At 39.7% G+C, this 26,821-nt stretch overlaps 2 protein-coding genes across 2 annotated transcripts in view; both read right to left on the minus strand.

Annotated features, from left to right (window-relative positions):
- CHSY3 (chondroitin sulfate synthase 3) overlaps positions 1–26,821 on the minus strand; it is a 229,889-nt gene that overhangs the window by 123,032 nt on the left and 80,036 nt on the right. The window lies entirely within an intron of this gene.
- On the minus strand, positions 518–8,573 carry LOC105941884 (large ribosomal subunit protein eL27-like). The gene is made up of 2 exons (XM_036497050.2): positions 8,533–8,573; positions 518–953 (listed from the first exon to the last, which is right to left on the minus strand). The coding sequence occupies exons 1-2, from the start codon at positions 8,571–8,573 to the stop codon at positions 518–520; spliced, it is 477 nt and encodes a 158-aa protein (XP_036352943.2).

The following is a 26,821-nucleotide window of genomic DNA, read 5'->3' on the forward strand; positions in this document are numbered from 1 at the left end:
CACTGCAGAGATCCTACAAAACCCTGGACTCAAGTGCAAAATGTCAGACACACCATTCAGCCTGCACACACAAAAAAGAAAAGATTAATTCTAACTACTCGGTAAGACTAATATGCAGAATCTTTTAAAGCAAAACCCTAGAGAAACAAATAACATGAGGAGATTAGAGAAAAAAAAGTTCTTTAAAGACAAAAATCCCTTTTTATAATTGCTGTATACAGAGGAAAATGTTCATCCCAAAATGAAGACAAAACTCTAGTGTGTAAGACACTATGGTAAAATTCTTTCGCATTCAATAAACTAACTTCAGAAACATTATAAACAATTAAAAGCTGTCACTGCCCCCACCTATGCACATGTTAACATATTATCTATTTATACTCTGTAAACCACAAAATCCCACAAAGGAAACCCACCACTCCATTTGGCATGAAGTCTTAATTACAGATGATTTATAATCAGAAATGTGTTTTAAAGACATTATAATCCTATTGTCTTAATATTTTAAAAATTTTTTTTAAATATTTAATGAGTAGAACAACACTATCCAGAACCGCAGCTTCTGAGGAAGCACTTGTTCTTGCCCAGTCTTGTACCTCCCCTCAGACTTGATCTGGGTCTCCCATCGGGCCTTTTGTTTCAGAGCAGGATCTCTGAAGACATCCTTGTTGACCAGTTTTGTCCAAAGGAATCCCACAGAGCACCTGCTGGGCATGAGATGGTTGTAGTTATAAGCCTTCACAAACAACTTGATCTCGGACTGTTTGGCGATATTGCCCGTGATGGCTGTCACTATACGGGGACAGCGGTCTACGGTGACCACCAGAGTGTGGCTGTAGGGGCAGTCTGAGACGCCATCACTGATGCTCTTCACGGTGATGGCTTTGCCTCCCGAATAGTGTCCGGCCAGGGCCAGCACCACCTCCGTAGGTTGCGACAGGAACCACTTGGACCTAGAGCTCAGAAATTTTTTTCGACTTTTAATTATTTTTAGGAGTCATTAAGTCATCTAAGTTTTGGCATTTCTTCTAGTGGTGCTTCTATTACTTGTGAAAATCTCAGTAAAATTAAATGTAATAGATGGGAAAGGAGAGAAGACTAGGAAGCAAAGGTGCTACAGTGGCTTTGCCTGTGCTTGACTTCTGTTATAATTAGAAGGAAAACCAGGCACTCACTCTTTTGACAATAACTGTGGACATATTATGTACTGCAATGCAGATAAACCATTCCCTCATCGACCTGTAGCACATTAACTGCCTTCTGAGGACTAATCATTTGATATAAGAATAAAAGAATGAAATGGTTATACAACACACGATGGAGGGGAAGGCAAAACAATCCCAACACAAATGCTGGCCACTGCAAGGGCTTGAATATGATAGATCCCCCAGAACTCAGGCAGGAACTATATGCCCCGGTCATTCATTCATGGTTTTGGGAGTGAGAGTACATCACAGAACAATGGTGGTTAGTGGTAGGGCTTTGAAAGTGATTTGTTCAGAGCACTAAAGTGCATGGTCCGTGATGAGCACTGGCAGCTTTTTTGAGGAGGAAAAAGACCACATTCAGATACACACAAATACGCACTCTGACTCTTGCCATGTGATTCTCCACTCTATTTCATAAGAAAGCCAATTCCAGGGTAAGGCCAACTCTGAACTAAAATAAACCTTTTCTCTGCATAAAGTGCACTCAGCCCAGGTATTTCACTACGGTGATGACAAATTGATCTATTATCACTTCATGGCATTTTGAAGGCTTGAAAATATGGTGTTACTACTCAATCTCTGTAGTAAGATATGAACACACACACGTGAAGTTTCTATACTACTTGTTCTTTTTTTATTATCTGAAAAATAATATCAGAAAGTTTATCAAGCCCTTTTTACAAAGTCACAACTATGAGGACCAGTATTATGGTATAGCTGGTAAAACTGCTACGTGCAAGACAAGTCAAGCATCCCATATGGGTGCTGCTCTACCTATTTTCCATCTAACTTCCTGCTAATGCACCTGGGAAGCAGAAGAATGGCCCAATTCCTTGGGGCCTGTGCCCACGTGAGAGACCCTGCCCCTGACTCTTGCCTTTAGCCTGGTCCAGCTGCCAACTGCCATCTGGGGAGTGAACCAGCAGAGGAAAGGTCTACGCAGCTTTCCTTTCCTCTCTCTGTAACTCTGCCTTTAAAAAGAAAATTAGATCTTTTTTATTTTTTTAAAGATTTTATTATTATTGGAAAGCTGGATATACAGAGAGGAGGGACAGAGAGGAAGATCTTCCGTCCAATGATTCACTCCCCAAGTGAGCCGCAATGGGCCGGTACGCGCCGATCCGATGCTGGGAACCAGGAGCCTCTTCCGGGTCTCCCACGTGGGTGCAGGGTCCCAATGCCTTGGGCCATCCTCAACTGCTTTCCCAGGCCACAAGCAGGGAGCTGGATGGGAAGTGGAGCTGCCGGGATTAGAACCGGTGCCCATTTGGGATCCCGGGGCTTTCAAGGCGAGGACTTTAGCCGGGGCTTTCAAGGCGAGGACTTTAGCCGCTAGGCCACGCCGCTGGGCCCAATTAGATCTTTTTTTTTTAAATAAAAGTCACAACTATGACCAACAATAAAAATCAGTCACTCTATAACTTAAAAGTCTATTTTCAATTAAAAAAAAATTGTATTATTCCTTCACGATAACAAGTAAGTTTTGTCTTAACTTTTTTAAGGAGACAAACATTAAGAGGGCTTTTTCACTGTCCTCCATCTTTTTCAGGGACAAATGCTCTGTGAACCTGAAGGAAAGGATAATTTACACAATGTTAATTCTCTGCCCTTTCACTGGGCAGAAGTATCCCAAGTCATTTGCTATAGATAGCTAGAGACAAAGCAAATGTAAATTTCACCAACTCCCTCTGTGACAGAAATTAACCTGTTAAACAGGTATCTTTTAAGTTCAATAGCAGTGTATACCACAGAGGCTAATGAAAGATCAAATTCAGGTTAATATTATTTATCTAATTTAACATCCTTTCACAGTCCACTGCCAATGGTCAAATAGCACCACATATCAAGGGCTTGGAGAATAATGATTTTAAAAATAAATATATTACCGCTGCTAACAAGTTTTGAGTTTCATAAAAACTGTCATTTTTTTCTGTCCCCATGGTCAATTTGCTGTTTTCAAATGAGAGGAGGACTTGAATAACTGAACTTCCCCAGTCAAAAGGGAACTGACTGTTTATCCTCTTGGGCACTGAGCTCTACCAAATTACGTGCCATTCATTGTGAACCTAGCACTGTGCTGGGAATGTTGGCAAATGTCGTCTCTTTCTGTTTCAAAAACAATATAAAACAGTGATGGACTGCATTCTCGAAACAAGTGGGAGAATATAAAATAAAAGGTCTCTCCATCTCATTCTTGAGAGGAAGTCACTATGAAGGCTTCGTCACATAACACCTAGCATGCAAGCAGCACTGCCAGGCCAGAGAACATGCAAACTGCCTTTGGTCCCACCATGTTCAGTTCCTTCTTGTCGATTCAAAAGTTTCCAACTTACTTACTTATTTATTTTTTTGACAAAAACAGAGCCTTTGTGGGCATCCATTTAGTCTAATGTTTGATATCAGCTGGGTACCTGCATCCCATATTTGAGTACCTCAGTTTGATTCCCAGATCTGGCTCTTAACTAAGGCTTCTTACTAAGGATGACCCTAGGAGGCAGTGGTGACTGCTCAGGTAGTTGGGTCTCTGTACCCTCTGAGAGAATTACTGAGTTCCTGGCGCCCACCACAGGCCCAGCCCAGCATTTGGGATCAGAGCCTACAAATGGGAGGCACTATCTCTGTCTAACTGTCAAAAGTAAACACTTTTTAAAACAATTTTTTAAAGAGACTGAACCTCCTGCTGGCCTATTTTGAAGAAAAAAAATTTTGCCATTTGAAATTTTCTTCTCATTTCATCAAACCAAGCAGTGCCTGTCCCTTGACGCCTCACAGTGCAGCTCTGCTGGAAGGAGATGAGTGGGGGAGCAGCATCCCTGGCCCTGCACTTAGACGTGTGTCACTATTCAACAAGGTCCTCTGAGCTACCCATGGAGGGGCTCACCGTGCTCTTCATTTAAACTCAGCTACTTTTCCCTTTGTCAGAGGTAAGTTCCAGCTATTAAATGAGGTATGTCACAAAGGCCCCTATTTCAGTTTGCCTCCTCTGCTACCCCAGTAAGTACAACAGATACTTCTTTGTGTATTCCTACACATTGTTCTTCCAATAAGAAACTCTGGATCTTTCAGGGGCCTTCCAAATCAGAGAAATTTTCACCGTCGTTGATTTAGGATTAAAGTTATATTTGATCTTTCACCATGACACCTCAAATGATTAATTTCAGTTGGTTTGGCAGGAAATCTATGATCTGTGATCTGGGTTGAGGCCTTTATCAGTCTCACTGACAGTGGAGTTGTGAGGTTCATGCATAGGATTATTTTTTAGCAATTTATTTATTTTCATTTTATTTTAAACACACAGAGGCACTAAAAGAGACAGAGCATGACAGACAGAAAGATGTTCCCAAATGGCCACAGCATCTAGGAATAGGCCAGATCAAAGCCAGAAGCCTAGACCTTGGTGCAGGTCTCCTACATGGGTGGTAGGGACCCATTCCTTGAGCAATCACCCGCTGCCTCCCAGGGTGCACATTGCCAGAAAACTGGAAGTGGAAGCAGAGCCAGGCCTCGAACACAGGCACAGCAATATGGGATGCAGGCATCTCAACTACTGGGCCCAAGCTGACACATGAGAATTGTGGAAGTTTCCCTCTCTGCTTAATCTTCGTGACTCTTATGCCCATTACATATACACACTCACAATGGAATTAAGAACGACGAAAAAAGCAACATTTCATTTAGCTTCTTATCTATCCATCCATCCAAATGAAACGCCTCCCTGCCCAAGCAGTGGCTGAGGTTTAGCTAAGAAGGGGGAGGAAAGGTCACAGTGGCAGCAAGGCAGGACAAGGATGTTGCTCCTGTATGTAGGGCTCCCAGGCTCTTTCCTCAACAGCCTGCTCACACTGTTCTTCCACTTCCCCTGCAACCTTCAGCAGCTTAACAGAAGCAGGACATTTTAAGCAGTGAACAACAGGCATTATGCATTAGAAAGAGTATGCAACTACAGTATAACAGCCTAGTGTCACTGCAAGTGGCATCCACCTTAAAACCAATTTTGTACAGTTTAGTTAGTATGGAATTTTGGTTCTCTGTGAATTGTGATATATGTAGGGAAGAGGAAAATATCTGGAGAGTTTAAGGATGTCCATGAATGTTAAGTGTGGTATTCTTCCACCAAAAAAAAAAAATGAAAAGAAAGGAGTAATGGAGGCTTTGGACAGCTGTTGCTGTTCTCTTCTCTCAGTATATTCTCTAAGGAGGAAATGCTTCATGCACATTATTTGGTCAATTCTCCATCACATCCCAGAGCAACTGTGTACTTCAATCTGCACCAATTGTTGTCATGTTACATTAGAGTGTGTAGCAACTCAAGAGAGACGAATCCACTGTCCTACTTGTTTTTAAGACAGTCAGTGCACTTGGAACAAAAGCTATTTCTTCACTGCCCAAGACTGAACAAAAGGCTTGGTAACATTCTTAGCATGCCCAGCTTTTAAATTCAGGAGCTTGCCTGATACGACGCTGCTCATGATATTTATCTATGCATCCATCCATCTAGGAAAGGTGAATCACATGGCAGTCTATTTGTACCTTGAGAAACCTCCATTCTCTTCTTCTGAATAGCTGCGCCGATTTACATTCCCATCATTAATAATACACATCCTGTTCTTAATTTCAGTGTGAGGGCACTTATCTACATGAATCTTGAGTTGTTAATTGAATTTAGCTGGAAAGGAATTTAGAAAGGAATTTAGCTGGAAGCAGTTGTTTTCCAAGCGATTAAAACTTGATCTGTCATAATTCTGTTGGACAGAACTGATTATCTCTCTTCACACAGGAAACTTTACCTGCCGCTACTGACTTTGACAGACCTCTGCTTCTTGCATAGGAAGGCACTGTGCATTTCACTCATTTCCACTTATTCTCATTGCTACATGCTAAGCCATCCATAGGATTCATATGTCGCTTTCCTTTAACCTTACACAGTTTACTTGGTTTCTCTCTGCCTCCTCTAGCAATACTTACACTAGTTAAAACTAAGTACATACAAGACTTTATTTGGACTGTGACTATTCACATATTATTGCAGCTCCAGTGTTTTGGTTACTCCTATCCAAAAATGTTTAAAGTGGGCAGAACACCTCTTTTCTCATTCCTGCTGCAAATCCTATCAAGCAATGTAACTTCCAAACATGTTTAAAAAAAAAACCCTGAAACTCTTTTCCAATGACATGCACAAAAGTCTGAGTTTCTGCAGTGACAGACAGGACCTTCCTTGCTGATACCGTTTTGCTTCTCCATGCTTCTCTTCTTTGCCCACCCCTTTGTCCACTCTGTGCTAGCCACATCAGCCTCCCTCCTCCTTGGCTAGTATGTCAAGCAGATTCTTATCTCACAACTCTGTACTGACTGTTCTTTCTTTGTACCGGCATGTTCATACTCCAGCTATGGGTTTTTTTTTTTACGTCATTTCCCAACGTCACTGAGTGTTTACTCAAACGTTACTTTATCAGTGATAACATCTACATTTAAAGTTGCAGTGGACTGTCCATCTCCTCTCCCTGTCCCAACATCCTGTTTAACGTTTCTCACAGAAGCATTTCCTAACCTTGGGCATGTTGAATATTTTTCTTACTTGTTTTTAATTGTTTATCTAAAACTATCCAGAACATGACCTCTCTGATATCAAGGTTTTGTCCATTTTGTTCACCATTTTATCCATATCCTCTAGATCTGTACCTGTACTATAAATGTCCGTTGAACATCCTTTCTTGGTTTTGAAAGGAAACCAACTAAATGTCAATGATAAAAATGGTGAAAACTGTTCATAATAAAATGATGCTAAAATTGGCAGTGCTCAAATTTCTATTTCTGGAAATCAACCACTCCTTTTTTAGAATGTGAAGCTGTACTTCTTATAAATATGGAAAAGCTCAATTCTGAATAACACAGGAAATTTATAATTATAGAGTCTTCCATAGGAGAATCATGTAAGATTAAAAGCTAAAACCCTATGAGAGCATTCATTGTGAAAGTTGCCTCCATTTCACTTTTACTCTTTGTAAATGGTAGCAAGAAAATAAAACTTTTGCCTTATAGTCACATAAGAAAAATCAGAACTAGCCACAATTAGTGTATGTTCCTTTTCAAGTGATAAATACCAAAACATTGTACAAACATCTGGGGAACTTTATTGTGTAGATACTCTTGAGCAACAGATAAAAAAAAAAGGCTGAATTAGATCTGTTATTCTCAGCTTCTCCTTCTTCCTAACAGATTCATCCTTTTTGCATCTACTGTGTTTACAAAACATATTTTCCTAAAGCAAAAGGATGCATTTTAGCTTTAAAATTATCTTCCAAAAACTGAAGGTCCTTGTTCTGCAAGATTCGTATCAACAATAAAACTAGTAAGTGATACATAGAATCAAATCAACAGTTTCACGAGGAAAAACATTTTTATTAAAAGTGAGTATTATGTACAAAAATTAGAAATTTTTAAAAAATAGTTCTCCACTTTGAGCAGCCTCAGATAAGAACTCTAGGTATTGGGATCTGTACTGTGACGTAGCAATTAAAGCTACTGCCTGTGACACGAAGCACTGACTTAAGACCCAGCTGCCACACTCTGATCCAGCTCTCTGCGAATGCACCCTCATGGGAGAGCTGGAGGAAGTTCCATACCTCTGGCTTCAGCCTGGCTGAGCGCTGGCCATTCAGGGAATTAATCAGCATATAAAAGACCTCTTTCTGTCCCTCCATGGTTCTCTATAACGCTGCCTTAAATCAGTAAATAAATCTTGAGAGAAAGAGAGAAACCCCAGTGTCCTCAGACCTCCAGATTTCAGTTCTATCACTTACCAGTGGGGTTTATTTAACATGTAGCAGTAGTGGAAGAATAGAAACACAAGTTTTGTAAGTAGGTAACGGAGTAGCAAACCAGTGACAGTTATTATTAGTGAAAATATATTAAAAGCACCTAGTAGTTGTAACATCTCATGTAGTTTCATTTATCCTAAGTTAGTTTCACAAAAGAAAGTAATTGTAAGTCAGAGAACAGTAGCATAGGTCTCCTTTTCACAATGCCTTTTCCTTGGGTCTTAACTGAGAGGGCTAGTATTCAACCCAGCAAGTTTTTATTAAAGAACAAAAGAAGGAAAAGCAGAGTTGGATATGAATGTGCTAAGATGACAGGGAAAAGGAAAAGTAAATTAAGAATTTCGATTGTAAATTTTTAACTACTGAAAACAGCTGCTTAATAACTAGAAGACATTAGAAACTTCTACTAGATGATTTTCAGCAAAAAGGTTGAGGTGAGGGTGTAGTTTACAAATGAAAACGCCCCACCAGGATTCTTCTTCCAGACATCACTGGATTTGACTTACCTGGGAGGAGTATGGCAGAACTGCAATTCTGTCAGCCTCATCAAGGCCTGCCACAGCTTTGAAACCAATGGCACAAAGGTTGGTCCCCAACCAATGACTGAGTGACGCTCAGTACAAGGGGTGGTTCACTTGCTCAGAACATGGGAGTCTCTGAAGAGCTCTCTGTTCGGAACTTGTGACGGGGCTGGCACAGTTGTCAGCTGTCTTTTTTTTTTTCTTTTTTGTGTTCATTTTTTATTTGTTATTTTGGAGGAGGAGTGGAGAGGATGGATGGATGGATAGAAAGAGAGGGGAGTAGGAGGAGTGGAGAGAATGGATGGATGGAGAGAGAGAGAGGGGAGTTGGAGGAGTGGAGAGGAGGGATGGATGGATAGAGAGAGAGGGGAGTTGGAGGAGTGGAGAGGATGGATGGATAGATAGAGGTTGGAGGAGGAGAGGGGAGGATGGACGGATCAGCTGTCAGTTGTCTTACACAGCCCAATCATTCCTGTGTACCCAGAACAAGCCTGACATATTCATGCTCCGAAAGTTAAGAAATTAAAAATTATTCCTTGTTTTGCATTAGTATGGCCATACAATTATGCAAAAGCCCCTGAAAGACGCTAACCTGCTAAAGAAGCTAACCTTCAGGCCCTCTTCAAGTCTTCAGAGGAAAATGAAGAGCAAGAGACTGGGCTCATAAGTGAGACAAGAGCTATAAGGAGTAACGCTGAGGCTCCAACAGTTGTGGTCCAAGATGACCCTGGGTCAGGAGCAATCTACCCTGCACATCCATCCCCCAGAAACATGGGTTTCCTCTTACACTTCATTAGAACAACAAGTTAGAGATGATACAAATAGGTTAGGAAATTCAACTTACAGCTAAGACACACAAAGTAATAAACAAACACATAAGATAAATGAGAGAATATCTTGAGAGCAAATAGAAAAATGAAAAGAAACAAAGAAGAAACTAATGTAAGAAAAAATTAGAAGCTCAATAAATGCCATTATCTCTGCATATAGTAACTTTCATTTGTAACAACCAAAGGAAATAAGAATAATCCACCACTTTTTATGGTTCAGCTATTCATTATTATTATGATGAAATTCGGCATGTTCTTGCCTACAAAAAGCCTGTGGATTTCAACTCCCATTTTTGAAGGAAGAAGACTAGCTGGGTGTTGACTAGAAGGGGCAGTGCTGCCTCTGTGCTTGCAGTGCCCAATAGAGGTTGACTAACCAATGGCTAAGCTCCCAAACACTAAAGATGTGTAACAACATGGTGAAGACCCCACACAGTCTTATATAAAGAAATACACTCGAGACAGCTGAGAGTTGTTGAGAAAGAAGTGAGGAATTTAAATATACTTATTAAATACTGCAGATCAATGACAAAATTAATATGATTAATGACTTAACAGTAGAGATGCCTAAATCATTCACCTTATTTGACAGACAAAGATCCTGAGAATTTAAAGCTCCTTGTGAGGTAGTGGTATGCTTTGCAAATAAGAGCACTGGGCTGGTGTTAGATACTAGATGCAGAGGTTAAGAGACTGCTCAGGATACTCACGTCATGTATCCAAGTGCCTGAGTTCACATTCCAGTTCTACTTCCCATTCTGTTTTCCTACTGAAGAACATCAAGGGCGTTATCAGATAAGGGCTCACCTACTTGGCTTCCTGCCACTCACAGATCAGATGAGGACTGAGTTTTATGTTCCCAGTTCTAATCTACCGCATGCCATTAGAAGAGTGTAACAGTAGATGGATGCTCTCTCCTCCCTACAACACTGTCTGTGTGTGTCCATCTTTCAAATTAAACCAGACTGAACTGGGCTTGGGTCAGACAGACTGTATCCTAATGCCAGCTCAGTTCCTCATAAGAAGTAACAATCTAAGAAAAGACACTTAATTTTCTAACCTCAATTTTCTCATTTGTTGACAAAGGTTAATATAATTCTTACTAATCAATGATGATACAAAGATTCCATAGGATTGTAAAAATCCACTTTGAGTCCAAAAGATTTGGACTCAAATTTCTAATCTTCAGACCTGGGAAATCTGCCTGTTTGTGCAAGAATGGCAATAATCAATAATTTGCTGGGGAGTTTTTGCTATGGAATAATCTTGTGGGGTTAATAGAACTGATGTCACAGAGGGTTGAGAATGATCCCAAAAGCAAGTAGGAACAAGAGACAGAACAGAAGAAGAAATAAACACATAGGAACAAAACCAGAGAAGGACAAGATGGGAGAGACATAGTGAGAAGGTAGAAGGAGAGGGAGGGAGGATGAAAGAGAGAGGTAACAAATTGGTAAAGAGAGACAGAGACAAAGCTATAAAAATATAGGAAAAAATGTTTTAAAGACTGACAAAATTACAGAGACAAGAGACGAAAAAAATCAAAGCAAATGGTAGACAAAACTAGAAAGTAATCAAAGTAGATTACTCTGATTTTTCCAGCACCCTCTGTAGATGAGTCATGAGCTAAGACCATTCATGTACGTCCCAGTCACATGACATAACAAATTTTCAATAAAGCAGCTATCAAATACTAGGAAACAACAATAACAGTAGTTTCTATGATTTGAAAATGACTTAACCCCTGAACTCCAGCAGGTTTTTAATCCCCAAGTCTTACGGTAACATATTAGGATGGTAGTTTAATCCAAGCATAGTCCAGAAACAGGGGCTTTAAACATGATTAGAGGGCCATCTCCAGGGCCTCCTGTGATGACTCAATGGCTAAACCCTCACCTTGCAAGCACCAGACTCCCATATGGATGCCTGATCATGCCTTGGCTGCTCCATGCCCCTTCCAGCTCTCTGCTTGTGGGTCTGGGAAAACAGTGGAAGTTGGTCCAAAGTCTTGGGACCCAGCACCCATCTGGGAGACCCTGAAGAATCTCCTGGCCCCTGGCTTTGGATCAGCTCAGCCCTGGCTGTTGCAGCCACGTGGGGAGGGAACCAGCAGATGGAAGATCTTTCTGACTCTCTTTATCTCTGTAAATTTGCCTTTCTAATAAAAAAAAACCAATAAATCTTAAAAAAAAATCAGGGGAGTCTCCATGATGGAAGCAATGTAGATTTTTAAGGTGAGGGGTTGGGATAGATAGAGTTAGCTTCTGTAGCAGACAAATATGTTCTCTTTCTCTTGCCATGTTATGCTCTATGCTGTTTTGGAATTCTTCCAGCACGAAGGCCACATAAGGCTCCTAGAACTTGGAACCCAGGAAAGAGAGTCAAAATAAGTCTCCTCTTTACAAAATGAGCCTGCCTCAGGTATTTTGTTATAGTGACAAAGGCTAACTAAAAGAGTAATAGTTCCTAATTATCGAAAAGCACTATGCCTCTTGCATTCTGTTGCAAGCCTTGTGTAATTCCGCTCCTGTGATGGACCAGTATCCCATTTATTTTACATAACCAATTAGAGAAATGGAAACACTTCTCTAGGATCCCATTCATTTTAATGACCAGCTAATTGACAGCACAGCCATGGATCTTCTTTCTCCTCTCTACAGTGTCCATTTACAAAGCTGTTTGGAGTTTGGGGATTGGTGCAAAGGCCTACCAGACTAATCTTCAACCTACAATGCCGGATCCCATATGGGAGCCAGTTTGTGTCCTCGCTGCTCTGTTTCTGATCCAGCTCTCTGCTTATGACCTGGACAAGCATCAGATGATGGTTCAATTCCTTGGGCCCCTGCATCCTTGTAGGAGACCGGGAAAGAAGCCCCTATCTCCTGGCTTTGGATCGACTCAATTCTGGCTGCTGTGGCCATTTGGGATGTAAACCAGCAGATGGAAGCTCTTCCTCTCTCTAAATCTTCTCTGTGCAACTGTGCCTTTCAAATAACAATAAGTAAATTGTTTAAAGAAATACTAACCCAGGGTCTGGATATTGTTATTAGATATCAAGAGTAGATCTTTTATTTGCTGTTGGATTCACTAAATCAGTTTACAAGACTTACTAAGTTCAACACTAAAGCAGAGCTTCCTAATGATAGCATAAAGTCCCTCCTTATCTCTCAGGATGTTGCATGGTGTTAGACAACTTGATAGGCTGCATTTTGCATTGTGCTTGGGGAACACATTTTTCTACTATTTCTTGAGGTGCTGCTAGGGAATGTCATGTGAAGCAATGGTACTCCAGTTATGAGGGCCAGAAACACAGAAAAGCAGATCAACTGCCATTCCATTCCCTATAACTTAAAACTAAATTTATATATATGTAATATGTACGTCACATATACATATATGACATACCCACATATATACACTGTATATATATATACGCACACACATACACAGACCTTGGCAAAACAATGTCTTGTTATCTCAAAGTACCAAAAAAGAACTAGCCAGGATTTTTAAAAATGTGTTAATAGAATAAAACAGTATATACATTTTAATTCACTACATGTTATTATTTAATTAAAGTTTAAATAGATTAACCCACCATATTGTCAGAAAGAATGCAAACATTATTGTAATTTGTTTTAAACAAATTAATTTTAAAAATACACCCTAATATGAAATGCCAAAAGAAAAAAAAAACCTCTATATAATTTCAAGGGCAGCAAAATGGTACTTTCAGACAATTGGTTCGACTATGATTATTAAACATGATAAATAAAATTAAATCTTTTTAAAAGGCCGACTTGATAATTAAGAGGCTGTGGACAAACAATGATTTCTATCTGTGAAGGGATTAATGATCATACAGGAATTCTAAGAAAGCATGACTGAACTGCACAGATCAGTAAGAACAGGAAAAAAGATGAATTAATAACCATCCTTGGTCTGACGCAACAAAGCCCTGTGAGAGTTCTCTCACACCCAGTCACTTCCCTTCTTCACTGTCCAGGTCTTCATTGTGGCCAACACCGCTTATGTAGATGGCATCCAGATGCTGCCACAGTGAAACCAGTCTCCTTAATTCCTTCTTGGTTTCTCAACTCATTCTCAGCACGACCTGTGTAACCTTGATGAATCTGCCATAGACAGATTGTTTATGACTTCCCCAAATACACAGATCAAATCCTAATATCCTGTCAGTTACGTTATTTGGAGGCAGGGTCTTTAGGAGAGATCAAACGACAGGATTCTGTGTCAAGAGTAGAATTAGTACCCTTACAAAAAGACCCAAGAGATTCTGTTTTGCTTCATGAAGACATGGCCCAAAGATGGCTGCTAACAAAGTAAGATCAAGGCCTCTCCTAGTGAGCAGTCAGAAGGATTAATAGACACATAGGAGAGGCATATATGTGCAGGAATAAGGAACAAGGTATCTATTCGCTGTCCTGCAGCAAATGACTTGGCACAGGGAGACGATAATGATATGTGTGGACCATTGACTGATGGTCAATAGCAAAGGTTTATTAATAGCATCAGACTTTTAAGAGAAGGTTGTCAAGTAGGCATCCAGGAAGGAGGGCCTTGAGCCATTTACATTTCAACAGTAAGGGACAGTCTCCCAATACACAGCTTGTTTACCTAGCAGGTACTTTATCTAAACCTGTGAACTGGGTTCATTCATCAACTGCTCTTGGTGCCTTCAGGAGGAATTGCTGCTAGTTCTGGTTTTGCATGGCAAAAGATTCACACTGTCCTCCTACAGGTATCTATATGAAATCTGACATCTGCTTATAGAATAAAGTATTTCCCCAAGAAAACGAAAAGATAAATAGAGAACAACATGAGTTCCACATCCATTGGTAATGAAACTAGGCTCTTGTATCACGCCAGAGCACACCACAAAGCAGCATGTCTCTAGGACTCAGAAACTGAACAGACCGAACAAGGAGGCAGAATGCTCCTTAATTGGTCAGGTCAACAATACTTCCAAATTGTCACATCTCCCAAGTGATCACCATTGTGGCACTGTTAACTGGTGAGGAACCATGATTACAACACAACAGAAAGAGCGGGGAAAAAACAACTATGTGGAAGAATTGATCAACTGATAGCACTCCTTATGTAAGCTTCCAATACCCAGATCCTGATGAACCCTTCTGTGGGGGCGGGCCCCTCCTAGCAAGCAGGAGTTCTCAATAAATCCTACTTTTGCCTGCTTGGTTCACCCTCCTTTATTGCCTATGTTATAATTAATTCTTCATCATGAGACAAAGAACCAACTCCAACTGCTTGTCCTGTAACAAGCAGACACAGACCATACTGGTAACTTGGTCTTAGATACCCAGTTCCCAGAACAGTGAGGAATAAATTTGTGTTGCTTAAAAGTCACTGTTTATGGTACTTCATTACACTAGCAAAACAAACCAAGAAACATCACTTTTCTTCTTTTGCTTCTTTGGCATTTTGTCAAATGGCAATCTTTTTTTGGACTAACCAAGGTTCTGTCTACCTGATCTACTTCTGGGTCCAGCTTTTCCTTGTTCCCTTCTCTCTGGCCACACTAGCCATCCTTCTTAAGCTGGCCCCTAGCACTCTGCCTTTCACACATTTTTTTTCCTCTTGATTATACCAGCACCCTTTGCTGAATTCTCTATCAGGCTGACTTTAATAAGTATCAACTTAAAGGCTACTTCCTTTGAGACCTTGTCACTGATCCTTACACCAAATTTAAATTAGGACCATTTTATATTTTAACTCATGACCAAATTAAGGGAATGAACAGCTATAAAGATGTTCAGAACTCTAAATTCATAAGGTACCCTAAATACGATACTGGAAATGAGCGCTTATGGTGGAAAAAAAATATTCATTTGTCAAAATTCTTCTCAAGGGATTAAATCTCTGTATTATTTCCTCCTGTATAACCTGCTCTAGGTAATCAATTAATCATTCATCAAACATTTGCTGAGTTAATGAAAACAGAGCAATGAAACCAAACCCAATCCCAGTGTTGCCACTCCTAGTTTTGATCCCCTGAAACCCAGGTAACTTGTTCGTAGAAGTGAAATGAAAATAATAGCTGCCTAGCCTCTTTCATTTTTTTTCAAAAAGATTAAATGAGATTTTAAATGAGAAAAGCTGTCTTAATTCTAAAGCACTTTCAAACATTTGTCAACATCATTTACCTATTCGATTAATTCCTACTTAGGTCTCCTACATTTTGTGTGGTAGTGAGGATTTGTAACTCAGACTGGAAATGGCAGCTCTGGGTCCAATAACATTAACTGTTCTTTTTGAACTGTCCTATTGCCAACTTGGGTTTATATACAGTTTATACAATTACAAAGCAATGTTAGGCACCAGTCAGAATGTGCCTGGCTCAAATTACAGATTCTCCATGAACACTTCCTCAATGTTTTGTCTAATTTTCTTCCCATGCTATCCATGGTTCCCAAGAACTAATCTCTCACTGTTTCTTCCAGCAGGCAGAAGAAAACTGAGAAATAAGCAAAAGAACATTTTGAAAAACCCAATTTGATGAGGATCATGTGTCCCTAAGAAGGCTTAAAACAGGAATTACATCAGAATGCTTTCCAATGCAAAGCACCTGTTTCAGAGTCTGCATATTATTTTTTTCCCTGACAAATAAATAAGCCTGTCCCAATTAAGGTTGGCAAATTCAAAACACACAAGAAATTTCCTTAATATTAACAGATTGCACACTTAACATATACAAGTGTTAGTGCCATGCTGAAATCAACTCATTTAAATTAGAGTCTTTCCATACTGGGAAAGCTTGAAGAAAAACTTGAAGATATTTTATTGCTAATAAAGAAAAATTTAGTGCCCCTTGGTTGGTAGAGGTTTGAAAATAGGCAAGGAAAAAAAATCCTACCCAGAGCAAGACAGGTACTAGATGTCTTTTGGCCACCTCTCATGGAAAGCTTGAGGACAGCAGTGGATCATAAACCAAGAGCTTGACCAAGCATCAAGAAGAATGCCTATATTGGTTGTATATTTTAAGTAAACTGTTCAAACCTTGAAAAGATGCTAGTCATACCTGACCTCAGGAAAAAAAAAATTATTTAACATTTCATTCAAGAAAATTTGCTCTTCTTTTAAAGGAGCTATTTTGAGAAGAAAGAAGGATTTTGTACTGTTACGCTTACAAAGTTAGGTTTTCTCTTACATGAGGCTACACTGTTAGATGCATTTGCATGAGACTAAAGAAAGAAAATGAATGAGAGAGTTACATGTGAATTAGGGTGCTCTCAAGCAACCTTTAACACCCTGTGACAACTGTTTTAAATTTCAGGATCCTTTATTTACTGCATACCGGTAGTTCCCTGGTTTTGTCAATCTGAAGACCCAATGATTAGCTTTACCTAGACCTTAACTTGCTCTTCTTACCTGGCTAATTTCTCTCTTTCTTTTTTTCCTAGGATTTATCTATGCATTTGACAGACAGAGATACACAGAAAGAAGGAGAAAGAAACAGATCTTGGAATTACAGGATCATTCCTCGAATTGTCAAAATGGCTAGAAATGGGCCAGTCTGAAGCCAGCAGCTCCATCTGGGTCACCAACATGGGTTTCAGAAAGCCAAGCAATCAGACCAACTTCCATTCTTTCCTCAGCACAGGAACATAAAACTGGAACAGCCAGGACAAAAACTGGGGCCAAAATGGAATACTAGCACGCAAAGCTAATCTCTTTCTTGGATAATTTTTGTACAAAACTGTATACATACACATACAAAAAAACTTATTATTTATTAGATTCTTCAGCATTCAGCTTACCAGTATCTATGACAAATGAAGCCCCCCCCCCCCGTTTTTGCAAACAGTGGGAAAAAATAAATATTTAAAAGCAGAGATTAAAAACTATGGCCTAATTTGAAGATACTTGGAGAAAAGATCCCTAATTCCATTTAGAGGTACAATTATTATCTTTCCTAACAGTGCACTAATAAAACAACCTTGGATACGCCAGAAGGTATTTTTTAAATTCTCAGAAATTCTGAAGAACTTTTGTGTGGTTCACATGAAAATCAAAGTTAAATAATGGCCATAGTAAATCCCAATTACTGAAAATAACAAGCTTGCAAAGGTGGAAACACATTTTCACTAACCTCGTGGGTGTAGAACAAATTATTTCATGCATTAAAACTATAAATCAAATTGTCAAATTCATTCAACTGTGCCCAGGGAATATTCTTAAAAGGAAAGTCATCCTTTCAATGGACAGAAAAAAATGTAATCTAGTTTCTCAGGAAATGCTCTAATTCATTTACACAAACAAGTAATAATGTGGTCAGTTAATTGCTCTTTTGTTCTGCATATCTGAATCTTTTCAATAGATAGTACCCAATTATTATATACTGGACGGATAAGCAGTAAAAGTAAAGCCTAACTACTTTCTAATTTTATTGAAAACCTAGAAATTTGAAAAGTGAAAATCACAACCTTGACAGGAGTTGTATATTCAGAAAATATAATACATTCGCTCCCTTTTCTAAATATTTACCATATATGGGGATTTGCATAGTATTTATCTTTACTTTGGTATGGAGTGAGGTTAGAAAAAGATGGTCATTTGTATGAACACAGAATTGAAGATTCCTGGCAGCGAAGAGGAAATATGTTTCCCGGAGGAATGACAAAACCACTTGAGTAGTTAAAGACTCACCACTACTTAGCATAAGGGTCACCAGATTGTTCGTGAGTTGTGGTGAGGGATACATATTTTCAGGTTTTACCCTGGAATGTTCTGTTTGAGAGAAAGTCTGGAGCTTTTCATTTTAATATGCCTCTCGGGTGATGCAGATTCTTACAGTGCTAGATGAAAAAAGACAACATAAAGTTCAATGTGAAATGTGATGTGATGTGGCGTTTGAACTTGAATCAAGAGGATGAGGAAAGGCAGAAAAAATCAATTTGAATAGTAAGAGGGTGACGTCTGTATTTTAATAAAATCTGTGAGACAATAGTGTGAAGTAAACATATGTAACCAATGTTTAGTTCCAATAATCCACAAAGATAAGGTATTCTAATATTTTTCTGTCATTTCCTGATTTAACAATATAATTGCACAGCAACAGGACATCTTGCAATGCCGGTGGGATCAGAGACACAAAGACCTTTAACTGATGCCCAAGCTGCTGCAATTACATTATATAAAAATTTTATAAGATTTCCAGTATAAATATCAAGTGAAAAAAAGGCCTATTATGTTTTAGTCGTAAAAACCAAGAAACACTCTCCAAGAGAAAAATGAACAAGGTTGTTATTTTGTGGGGTAACCCTGGGAGACAGCCAGCCAGGCTGGATACTGTAAACCATTTACGTGGGAAGTGTAATGATTGAGGCAGTGAGGAAAAAGGACCGGAACTAGGGAACAGGGGAACCAAGTACGGAGTCAGAGATGGAGAGGTAGTGATGACACCGAGACACTGATAAGGTAAGACCAATCAGATCAATATGGAACTGAAACATGGGTTAGGAAATGTGCTCAATAATGAAAGAATACACAGGGATGGGAGTTTGGCAAAGAAGTCAGGAAGCTTGCACTCCATATCAAAATAATTGGATTGAAGTCCTGGCTCCAGTTCCAAGTCCAGGTTCCCACGAATATGCAAACCTGGAAGGAAACCATAAAGGCTTGGTTGCCTGTCACCCACATGGGAAACCTGAAGTAACCTCCTGGCTCACGGGTTATTATGGACAATGGGGTGTAAACTAGAGGATAGAAGATATATGTCTGTCTCTCCCTTAATTTCAAACAAAACACAAATAACAAATAAAGAAATATGAAACATAATTTTATATATTATCATAGTAATTATGCATTGACATAATTAAAACATCAACAGGGACTTAACAGCCCAGTCAATGCTGTGACTTGAGAATATAATGTCAAATAAAAACAAAATAAAGATATGCTTTTTAAAAGATAAACTGGAAAAGAGAAAATACAATGAAAACTCGATAATGATGTTGCCATGCTATGAAAGTAATTGTTTTTTAACAAACACAGAAGTAATTAAAATGTGACTCTAATATATTTGAAAACAAAATTCCACACAATGTCCTGAGATGGAATCATAAAATATCAAGCTTGGTCAATGTTTAAGATATCAAACCACTTACTAAAGATTCCAAGAAACCTATCTGACCTAATACAGTCACTGGAAATTCTGCATTAGCAGTCAATGTTAAGAGCCACAAAGCAAGACTGAAATACAATCAAAGACCACAAAAGTATTCACTGTCATCAATCCTATTTATTTTTTATGTTAAATAGCTAGAGATGTATGAGTTTTTTTTTTTTTTACACGATAATAGTTCTGGATACTGGCTAAGATAGCAGGTGATGTCTTCGTAGGCAAGAGACTGTGACCTACTTGGCATAAAGACTTAAATATACCTTTTTTTTGCAAATAGAAATATTAAGCCAAATAAACTTTTTATTTAAAGAGAAAACTAAGCTGAGAATGGAGAAGCTTGTCTATCACAAAACTAAGACTTGAAGGTGTACTCTGCAGTACTTTCTCTTCAGTGACAACTGCCACCTAACTCTGCCAGGCAGTGGGCACCCATCAGAGACCCAGGGCAGAGCAGAGCAAACACAGCAACCACAACAAAGAAATACACCTCTCAGGTTAGCCCATCTACCCAAGAGTAGGCCTCTCTGTTTCAAGAGGGCCATGCTGGCTTTCTCATCTCCTCGTATTATCATAAAGGGGGGGTGAAAACAAAGCTGCTTTTGTTACTTTCTGGAGTTCCTGTGTGAAAGTGATGTAACATCACTGCTTATCATGCTTCATTTGTATGTTTAAATGTTATGTTTTTGTGGGTTTTATACACTAGAAATTTTTTTTTAAATTTTAGCATGTAAAGCGTTCAACTTACCTAAAGGAATAAAAATGTAAATGTAAACATTATTCAAGAGGAAGAATATCAAGTGAGATTTCTTCAAAAGGAAATATTTTTAAATTATATTTACTGACTTATTATGTGAAAGACAGAGAGAACAGAGAGAGAGAGAGGGAGAGAGAGAGAGAATCTTACACCCATGAGTTACGAGTTCTTTCTCCAGATGCCTGCAATAAGCAGGGCTGGCTAGACCAGGCCAAAACCAGAAGCCAGGAACATAATCCAGATCCGCCGTGAGTGACAATGCTCTATTTCAGCTCTCAGCAGCTGCCTCCTGCAATGCATATTAACAGATGCTGCAATCACAAAGTGGGGACTAGAACCCAGGTGCTGATATGGCATGCAGGTATTGCAGGCTGTGTTAACTGCTGAGCCAAACACTGGCACCTAACACAGCTCTTAACTTTTTAAAGTCTGTCAAGTCCTCTAATTGGAGAAAACAGGAAAGCAAGGACATCACAGGAGATCCATTCAGCCAAGTAAAGGTTTTATTTCATGTGTTTCATTTTTTAAAAAATTTTGATGATGTTTACATAGCTGATTAGCATGGGAAAGGTTGAGGGTTAGGGGAAAGTGGGTGAGACCATTGCTTCTTAACCCAGCTCACAGGCAGCCCAAAAGTTGTTATAGCACTGCCCAGCCTGGTCTGCCCCCAATCCCAGTTCTTAAGCTTGCCAGTGGGAGCAGTTGCACAGCAGGGGGCACTGCACCTCACCTCATCAGACTTGCACCCCCCCCACACACACTGGATCTCATGTGTGCTGGTGGGTGCTGTGACCCAGTCAGGCATGGCCTGCCTCACTTTGACATTTGCCAGCAAGTGCTGTAGCCTGGTCCAGCCCAGTCTGCCCCCAGTTTCAGCTCATGCTGGTGGGTGCTACAGCCTAGTCTAGCTTAGCCCAGCCCAGCGCTGGCCTGTCTCCAGTCCTAACTCTTACTGGTGGGTGCTGCAGCCTAGCCCTGTCCAGTCTGTTCTCATCCCTGGCTCAGGCAAACCAATAGGTATAATAGCCTAACCCCGTATAACCCACACACCAGCCTGGCTCCTGAACATGCCAGTGAGCTGAGGTTGGCCCGGCCCTGCCCGGTCCGTCCACCTCCAGAAGTAACCCACACACTTGCCAATGGGTGCAGCTACCTTGCATGGCCTGATCAACATCCAGGCCTAATCATATGCTCACAGCAGGAGTTATGACCAACCAGGGAAGTTTCCCAAGTTTTCTACCAGTCCTACTCCCAGACCCGTATCTCACATGTGCCAGGGGGTATTAGACCCTTACCTAGCATAGTCTGCCCCCTCCATCCAGCATTTGTATGAGCTGGTGGATATTGTACCCCATCTGTATTCTTGGATACATTTATGGGTGCTGTAGCCTGGACCAATCCAGCCTGTTCTCAACCTCGCTACCCATGACTGTCAGAGGGTTCCATGGCCATGCCTAACTCAGCCCATCACCACCCCCAGCTCTTAAGCAAACCAGCAGAAATTGTAGTTCCACAGAGTTGGGCCTGCATATCTCCTATATAATCTGTTCCCAGACCTGATTCTTTCACATGTTGGCTAGTGTCACGGCCCAGCCTAATGTCACCCATCCTGTGCCTATTAGTACATGGATTCCCCAGGCCAGTCTTCCCAAGCCCAGTCTTCCTGTGGGGTGGCATGATGCCCTGGAGCTCTGTCTGTCCATCAGAGACCCAAGAGCATAGGCAGGTTCCCAGACCTGGTCCTCTGGCACATGTGCATGTCTGGGACTTTACCCCTCCACTGCCTGGGACATAAGTGTGTGCATGAGACCTCAGGTATTTACTCCCCCACCCCCTGGCATACCACACTAGCCTGAAGCCTTTCCCTCCCACCTCCACACCGCCCTTCAGACTGAAACACAAAACCCGTGCGGGATCTCAGGCCTGCTCTGACAGCTCCCAGTGCAAGTTCCCAGACCCCAGAGCTAATGGCAGAGAGGGAAATGGATGGCAATTTCAGCTCCACAATTTCATGGTTTTCTACTACCATCCGGATTATAAAGTTTCCCTCCCTGAGGCCTGCAGGTTGTTAAAGACCTACAAGAGAGGCAGTGGGAAACTTAATGCCTTGATAGAGCCTGGGGCACTGGAGGGACTGCTTGTTAGGGGATCTCACATTCAGAGAAGGGAAAAGCAGAAATCCTGAGAAAAGAAAAGCAGTCCTAAGCTATAGAATATCTAGAAATAGGCAGTGTCTTAAACACCAACCTTAGTATTTGTACCTCTACATCTGCATGGCATGAATATAAAACAGTAGAAAAATGTAGAACTGCCAACACTATCTCTTTTCTAAAGACTTCAAAGAAATTTTTAAACAGTTCATAAATCTAGGTTCTATCACTGTATTTCCATCTCTTGGTTATTAACTTCTTCCTAGCCCTTCTGTACCGGCTGGATGATTGTAGGAGTCTCCTCAAACTCTCAGTAGTGTCACCTACAGCTGCCTCACGTGGAATCCATCTTCCTAGTGCAGCTCTGAATCTCTGTCTTTCCACTAGCACCTCCTCCCTAAGCCTGCTAGCATCTCAGAAGTCTTGCTAGGATGACGGTGTCTGACTCGCAGGCTCCCCCAAATCCTTTGCTCTGGATCTGACAGGGCAACCAACCGTAGGCAGAATCAAAGTTGAATGAATCCATGGCAGGTTAATTTTTAAGTGGCTAATATTGTACGTTCTGCAAATAGGGTGATAAAGATCCAAACAACCCTTGGCAGAAAAAAAGGGTTACTCTTCCACGCTTGGATGGTGCTCATTCCTTCTTCAAGGAAATCCAAGTTGAAACTCTCGGCCTAGTGTGTTACTTCAGTCTCATGTCTACTTGACAGTATAAATATGATTTCTACACTTTAGACTTTGCATATTCTAAATGAGTGGCCAAATATGAGCATTAACTGTGCCACAAGGCTTTATTAGATTGCTCTGGACATGATCATACAATTTCAGCAAAGCAATGTATTCTAATTGTATGTATCATTCATCCTTTCAAATGAAAATTTCTTGAGGGCAAAGGTAGTATCTTCTACAATTATCTATCCCTTACAGTTAGTACAATAACATCATCATGAAAAAGCTGAGACAATGTTGAACTATTCCTAATATTTCAAGATGTTGGACATAAGTTTAGGACAAGATTTTAAATGGAAACCAACATATAAAAACACTGTATAAGCTGTACTTGAACAGTAAGAGGCCAATTTGCTGCTAACTGCATTATATTCCTCAGCGTGTACTGGTAACACATGAGAGTTTATTAGAATTGCAAAATCTCTGGTTCAACTCCAAACCAACTGGCCCCAGAATATGCACTTAAAATACTCAGCCACAGCAGCATTACTGTTTGAGCCACTGATCTGATATCATCATTCTCCCAGGAGTTCACTGGTTTTCTTGGTCATCCGGCTCAGTGTAGGCTAGGGACACTGACCTTACACACTACATAGCATTAGAGAAATTCTTACTGAGCTCCAAGGAATGAAAACATGCATTCTTCATTTTTTACAATTGAAAATAAAAGTGTTAGGTTTGAAAATTACCAAAGTTCTTTTTCCTTTATTGGTTACTTCAATGCCTTTCTTAAAAAGAACAAATTCTTCCACAAGATTTTGTTGAAGAATACTCACATTGCCTGGTGTGCTATACCTGTTTCCTGTCTGCGTGCTGGGCAACCCAATACAGCATTTAGAAATTAGAAAATTGCATTCACAGCTTAAATATGAGTTCTAGCAATGACAATATGTAGCTTCAACTGTTATTTTGAGAATCATTTTTAAACATCTTACCCACACTAGGTCCTTACTGAGCTCACACTTTCTCACCCTCAGCTGCAGGACTTTCAGGAACCACTAGTGCAAACACTTCATCGGGATCTCCCACTGTCATATTACAGGACCGGCTGCTTCCATACCAGGCTGGCCTCTTAACTCTGTCCTAACATTCCAGTCACATTCTAAGAATTCCAGGCATATTCCTAGCTCCACAACTTTACCCAAATTTCTGAAAATGTTCCTCCTTGTTTCTGTTGAAACAAGTTTGTGTACCAGTAAGTTCACTAATTATCCTTAGCCTCAAATGACCCAAATGCTTTCCCACATCTTAAATGTGACACATTTGACACACATTAGATTGTGTTTCTATGGCTTGTTAATCTTTTCATATACAATTTGTCATTACCATAAATTCAGTGTCTTCTACCTCTAATTCCCATTATCAACAGCAGTGTTTTATCTAGATTATCAAAGAATTAAGTATTTGTTGTTGAAATCACAGTGAAGATAAAGTGAACAAAGACATGAATGAATGTGTTCTATATTCAAACAGAAATTAGGTATTTGGGGATTACGTGTTAATGTCACCCTAACCCTAACCCTAACCCTAATCCCTAACCCCTAACCCTAACTCTAACCCAATTCAATATTTTAGAGTTCACCATATTTAAAATTTGCAACTGAGCATATTATGGTGCTTAGTAAAGTAAATCTTAAGTTTACTGTTTTCTGTAGATCTAAACACACACACTACAATGATCTTTTTCAATCTTGTTTATGTGAAATCTTATTGGAATTACTTAGGAGTAAAAAAACAAAAATGAAGAAGTGACTTCTGAAATGTCTAAAACTTCACAATATCACTGGCACTGAATTAAGTATAAGTTGAAATTCAGTAGTATGTTTCTTGTACAGAAATGTATGCCACTGGAGTAAGCTAAAAATTAACTTTTACTCTTATTATAATAAAATCATTGTTTTAAATGTGAATGTTAAGAAATCTCAGCTGAATTCTTATTTACACATGATAATTTTGCCAAAGTAGACTTTATAATACCTCAAAACTTTTAATATGGAGAATTTAAACATGATACTGAAACAGAATCCCCAAATCATACACAAACATACATAAAAACCATTACGTTTGCTAATGCTTGAATAATATATCCACTGAATTAATCATTTAGATTTGTGTAATGATATAAGTATTTAAAAAGTCACATGCAAAATAGATTGTAATGAGGATATTAGGTAAGGAATATAAAAGAACACATGTATAAACACAACTAAATTTAAAGTAACTAGACCTACTCAAATATCACATGCTGGCCTCATCTTCTCCCTTTCCTTACTTTAGTAGATGTGATAAATAATAAAAATGGAACACTTAGGTACATATATGAGCAATTGTAGCTACTACGGGCTTACTTTACTTCTTTAAGTTATAATTTATAAAAACCATGTTACATTCTGATCCAGGGGGTTTAAAAATTTCTAGGTAACAGAGCTGCATCAATGATAATCAAATGCAGAGAAATACTAAATATTATGAAATACAAACATGCTTATGATCACCTGAGATTGTTAAAATCCCTCTTATCATTGTTAGTACTACTGCCCAGGGGTAACGATGATCTAGTCCATACTGTACTCCCATTGGAACCACACAGGTCATACGCCAGCATTAATTTCTAAAGGGAGATATTGGACATTCTTTTGCGCCATTCTACCATCACATCAATCCCCCTGCTACAAGTTCGACAACACCATGGAGATGAAGGCTCACGATTTCATTTTCATTTAATTTTTTTTCTCCTTCTTTTTTCCCTCTTAACCTGAAGCGAACTGTACCTAAGGGGAGGTATAATGGAAGTGCAGTGGGAATAAGTATGTCCATAAGCAGAAACAGAGAGAAGTATATCCCCATTCTTACAATACAAGTGAAACAACAGATAAGCCCCTACATTGCTGGGAGACATCTCAATGGCAGTATGATGGACTTTTGAGGGTACTCAGAAGACACCCAGTGAAAGACAGGAGGGGAGAACAATGGGGGATGGAGGTGGAGGGGAAACCCTGAAGCCTATTAAACGATGCCACATGCACACATAAAAATAAAACCATGCTTACTGAAATAAAATGTATTATGCAGTATTAGTAGTTAATGTCATGTCATATGGTTAAGAAAAAAATGTGGTTTACTTTTAAAAAGTGAGTTAAGTGGAAATTATATGAAGAACCTAAAGACAAATCAGATTTCTCTCTTATTCTTTAGATTTTTAAGAGTTACACTTTGAATACACTTCAAGAACTACAGTATGAACCTATTAAAGCAAGCTTAAAAGTTGCATAAATCCCGAAAAGCATTCAGTTCATTGGTAGTTTTGAAGGCTTCAAAACATATTCCAGATGTGATTTTCAAAAAGTAAATTGTCAAAGAAAAATAAAGAGAAAAAAAATGGCTAACCCACCAAACCAATCTCTGAGTAAAAATCTGTCTACTACAGAACAGTTTGAACAACTCTAACAGATGTTCTTCTAACTGTTTTATCATACCCAGTTTAATTACCCCTGTCTGCTCTGCCTCCCGGGCAAGTGGGTTGGTGACTGTGCAAAGAACAGAGAGCAAACAGAATGCACCCCAGCTAGCACTGTGTGCCAGAGGAGCACCAAGCCTAAGCAGAGCCAACCTAAGTCCCTACAACAAGGCTAAAGGCTAGCTGTCT

This window comes from Ochotona princeps, chromosome 19 (assembly GCF_030435755.1).
Source record: "Ochotona princeps isolate mOchPri1 chromosome 19, mOchPri1.hap1, whole genome shotgun sequence".
NCBI classification, from domain to species: domain Eukaryota; kingdom Metazoa; phylum Chordata; class Mammalia; order Lagomorpha; family Ochotonidae; genus Ochotona; species Ochotona princeps.

Bases quoted from the DNA above. Each gene is read 5' to 3' on its own strand.
- LOC105941884 (XM_036497050.2), bottom strand. From the start codon at position 8,573: ATGAGGCTGACAGAATTGCAGTTCTGCCATACTCCTCCCAG. The intron at 954-8,532 runs GTAAGTCAAATC...TCTGAGCTCTAG, and splicing joins TTCTGCCATACTCCTCCCAG to GTCCAAGTGGTTCCTGTCGC.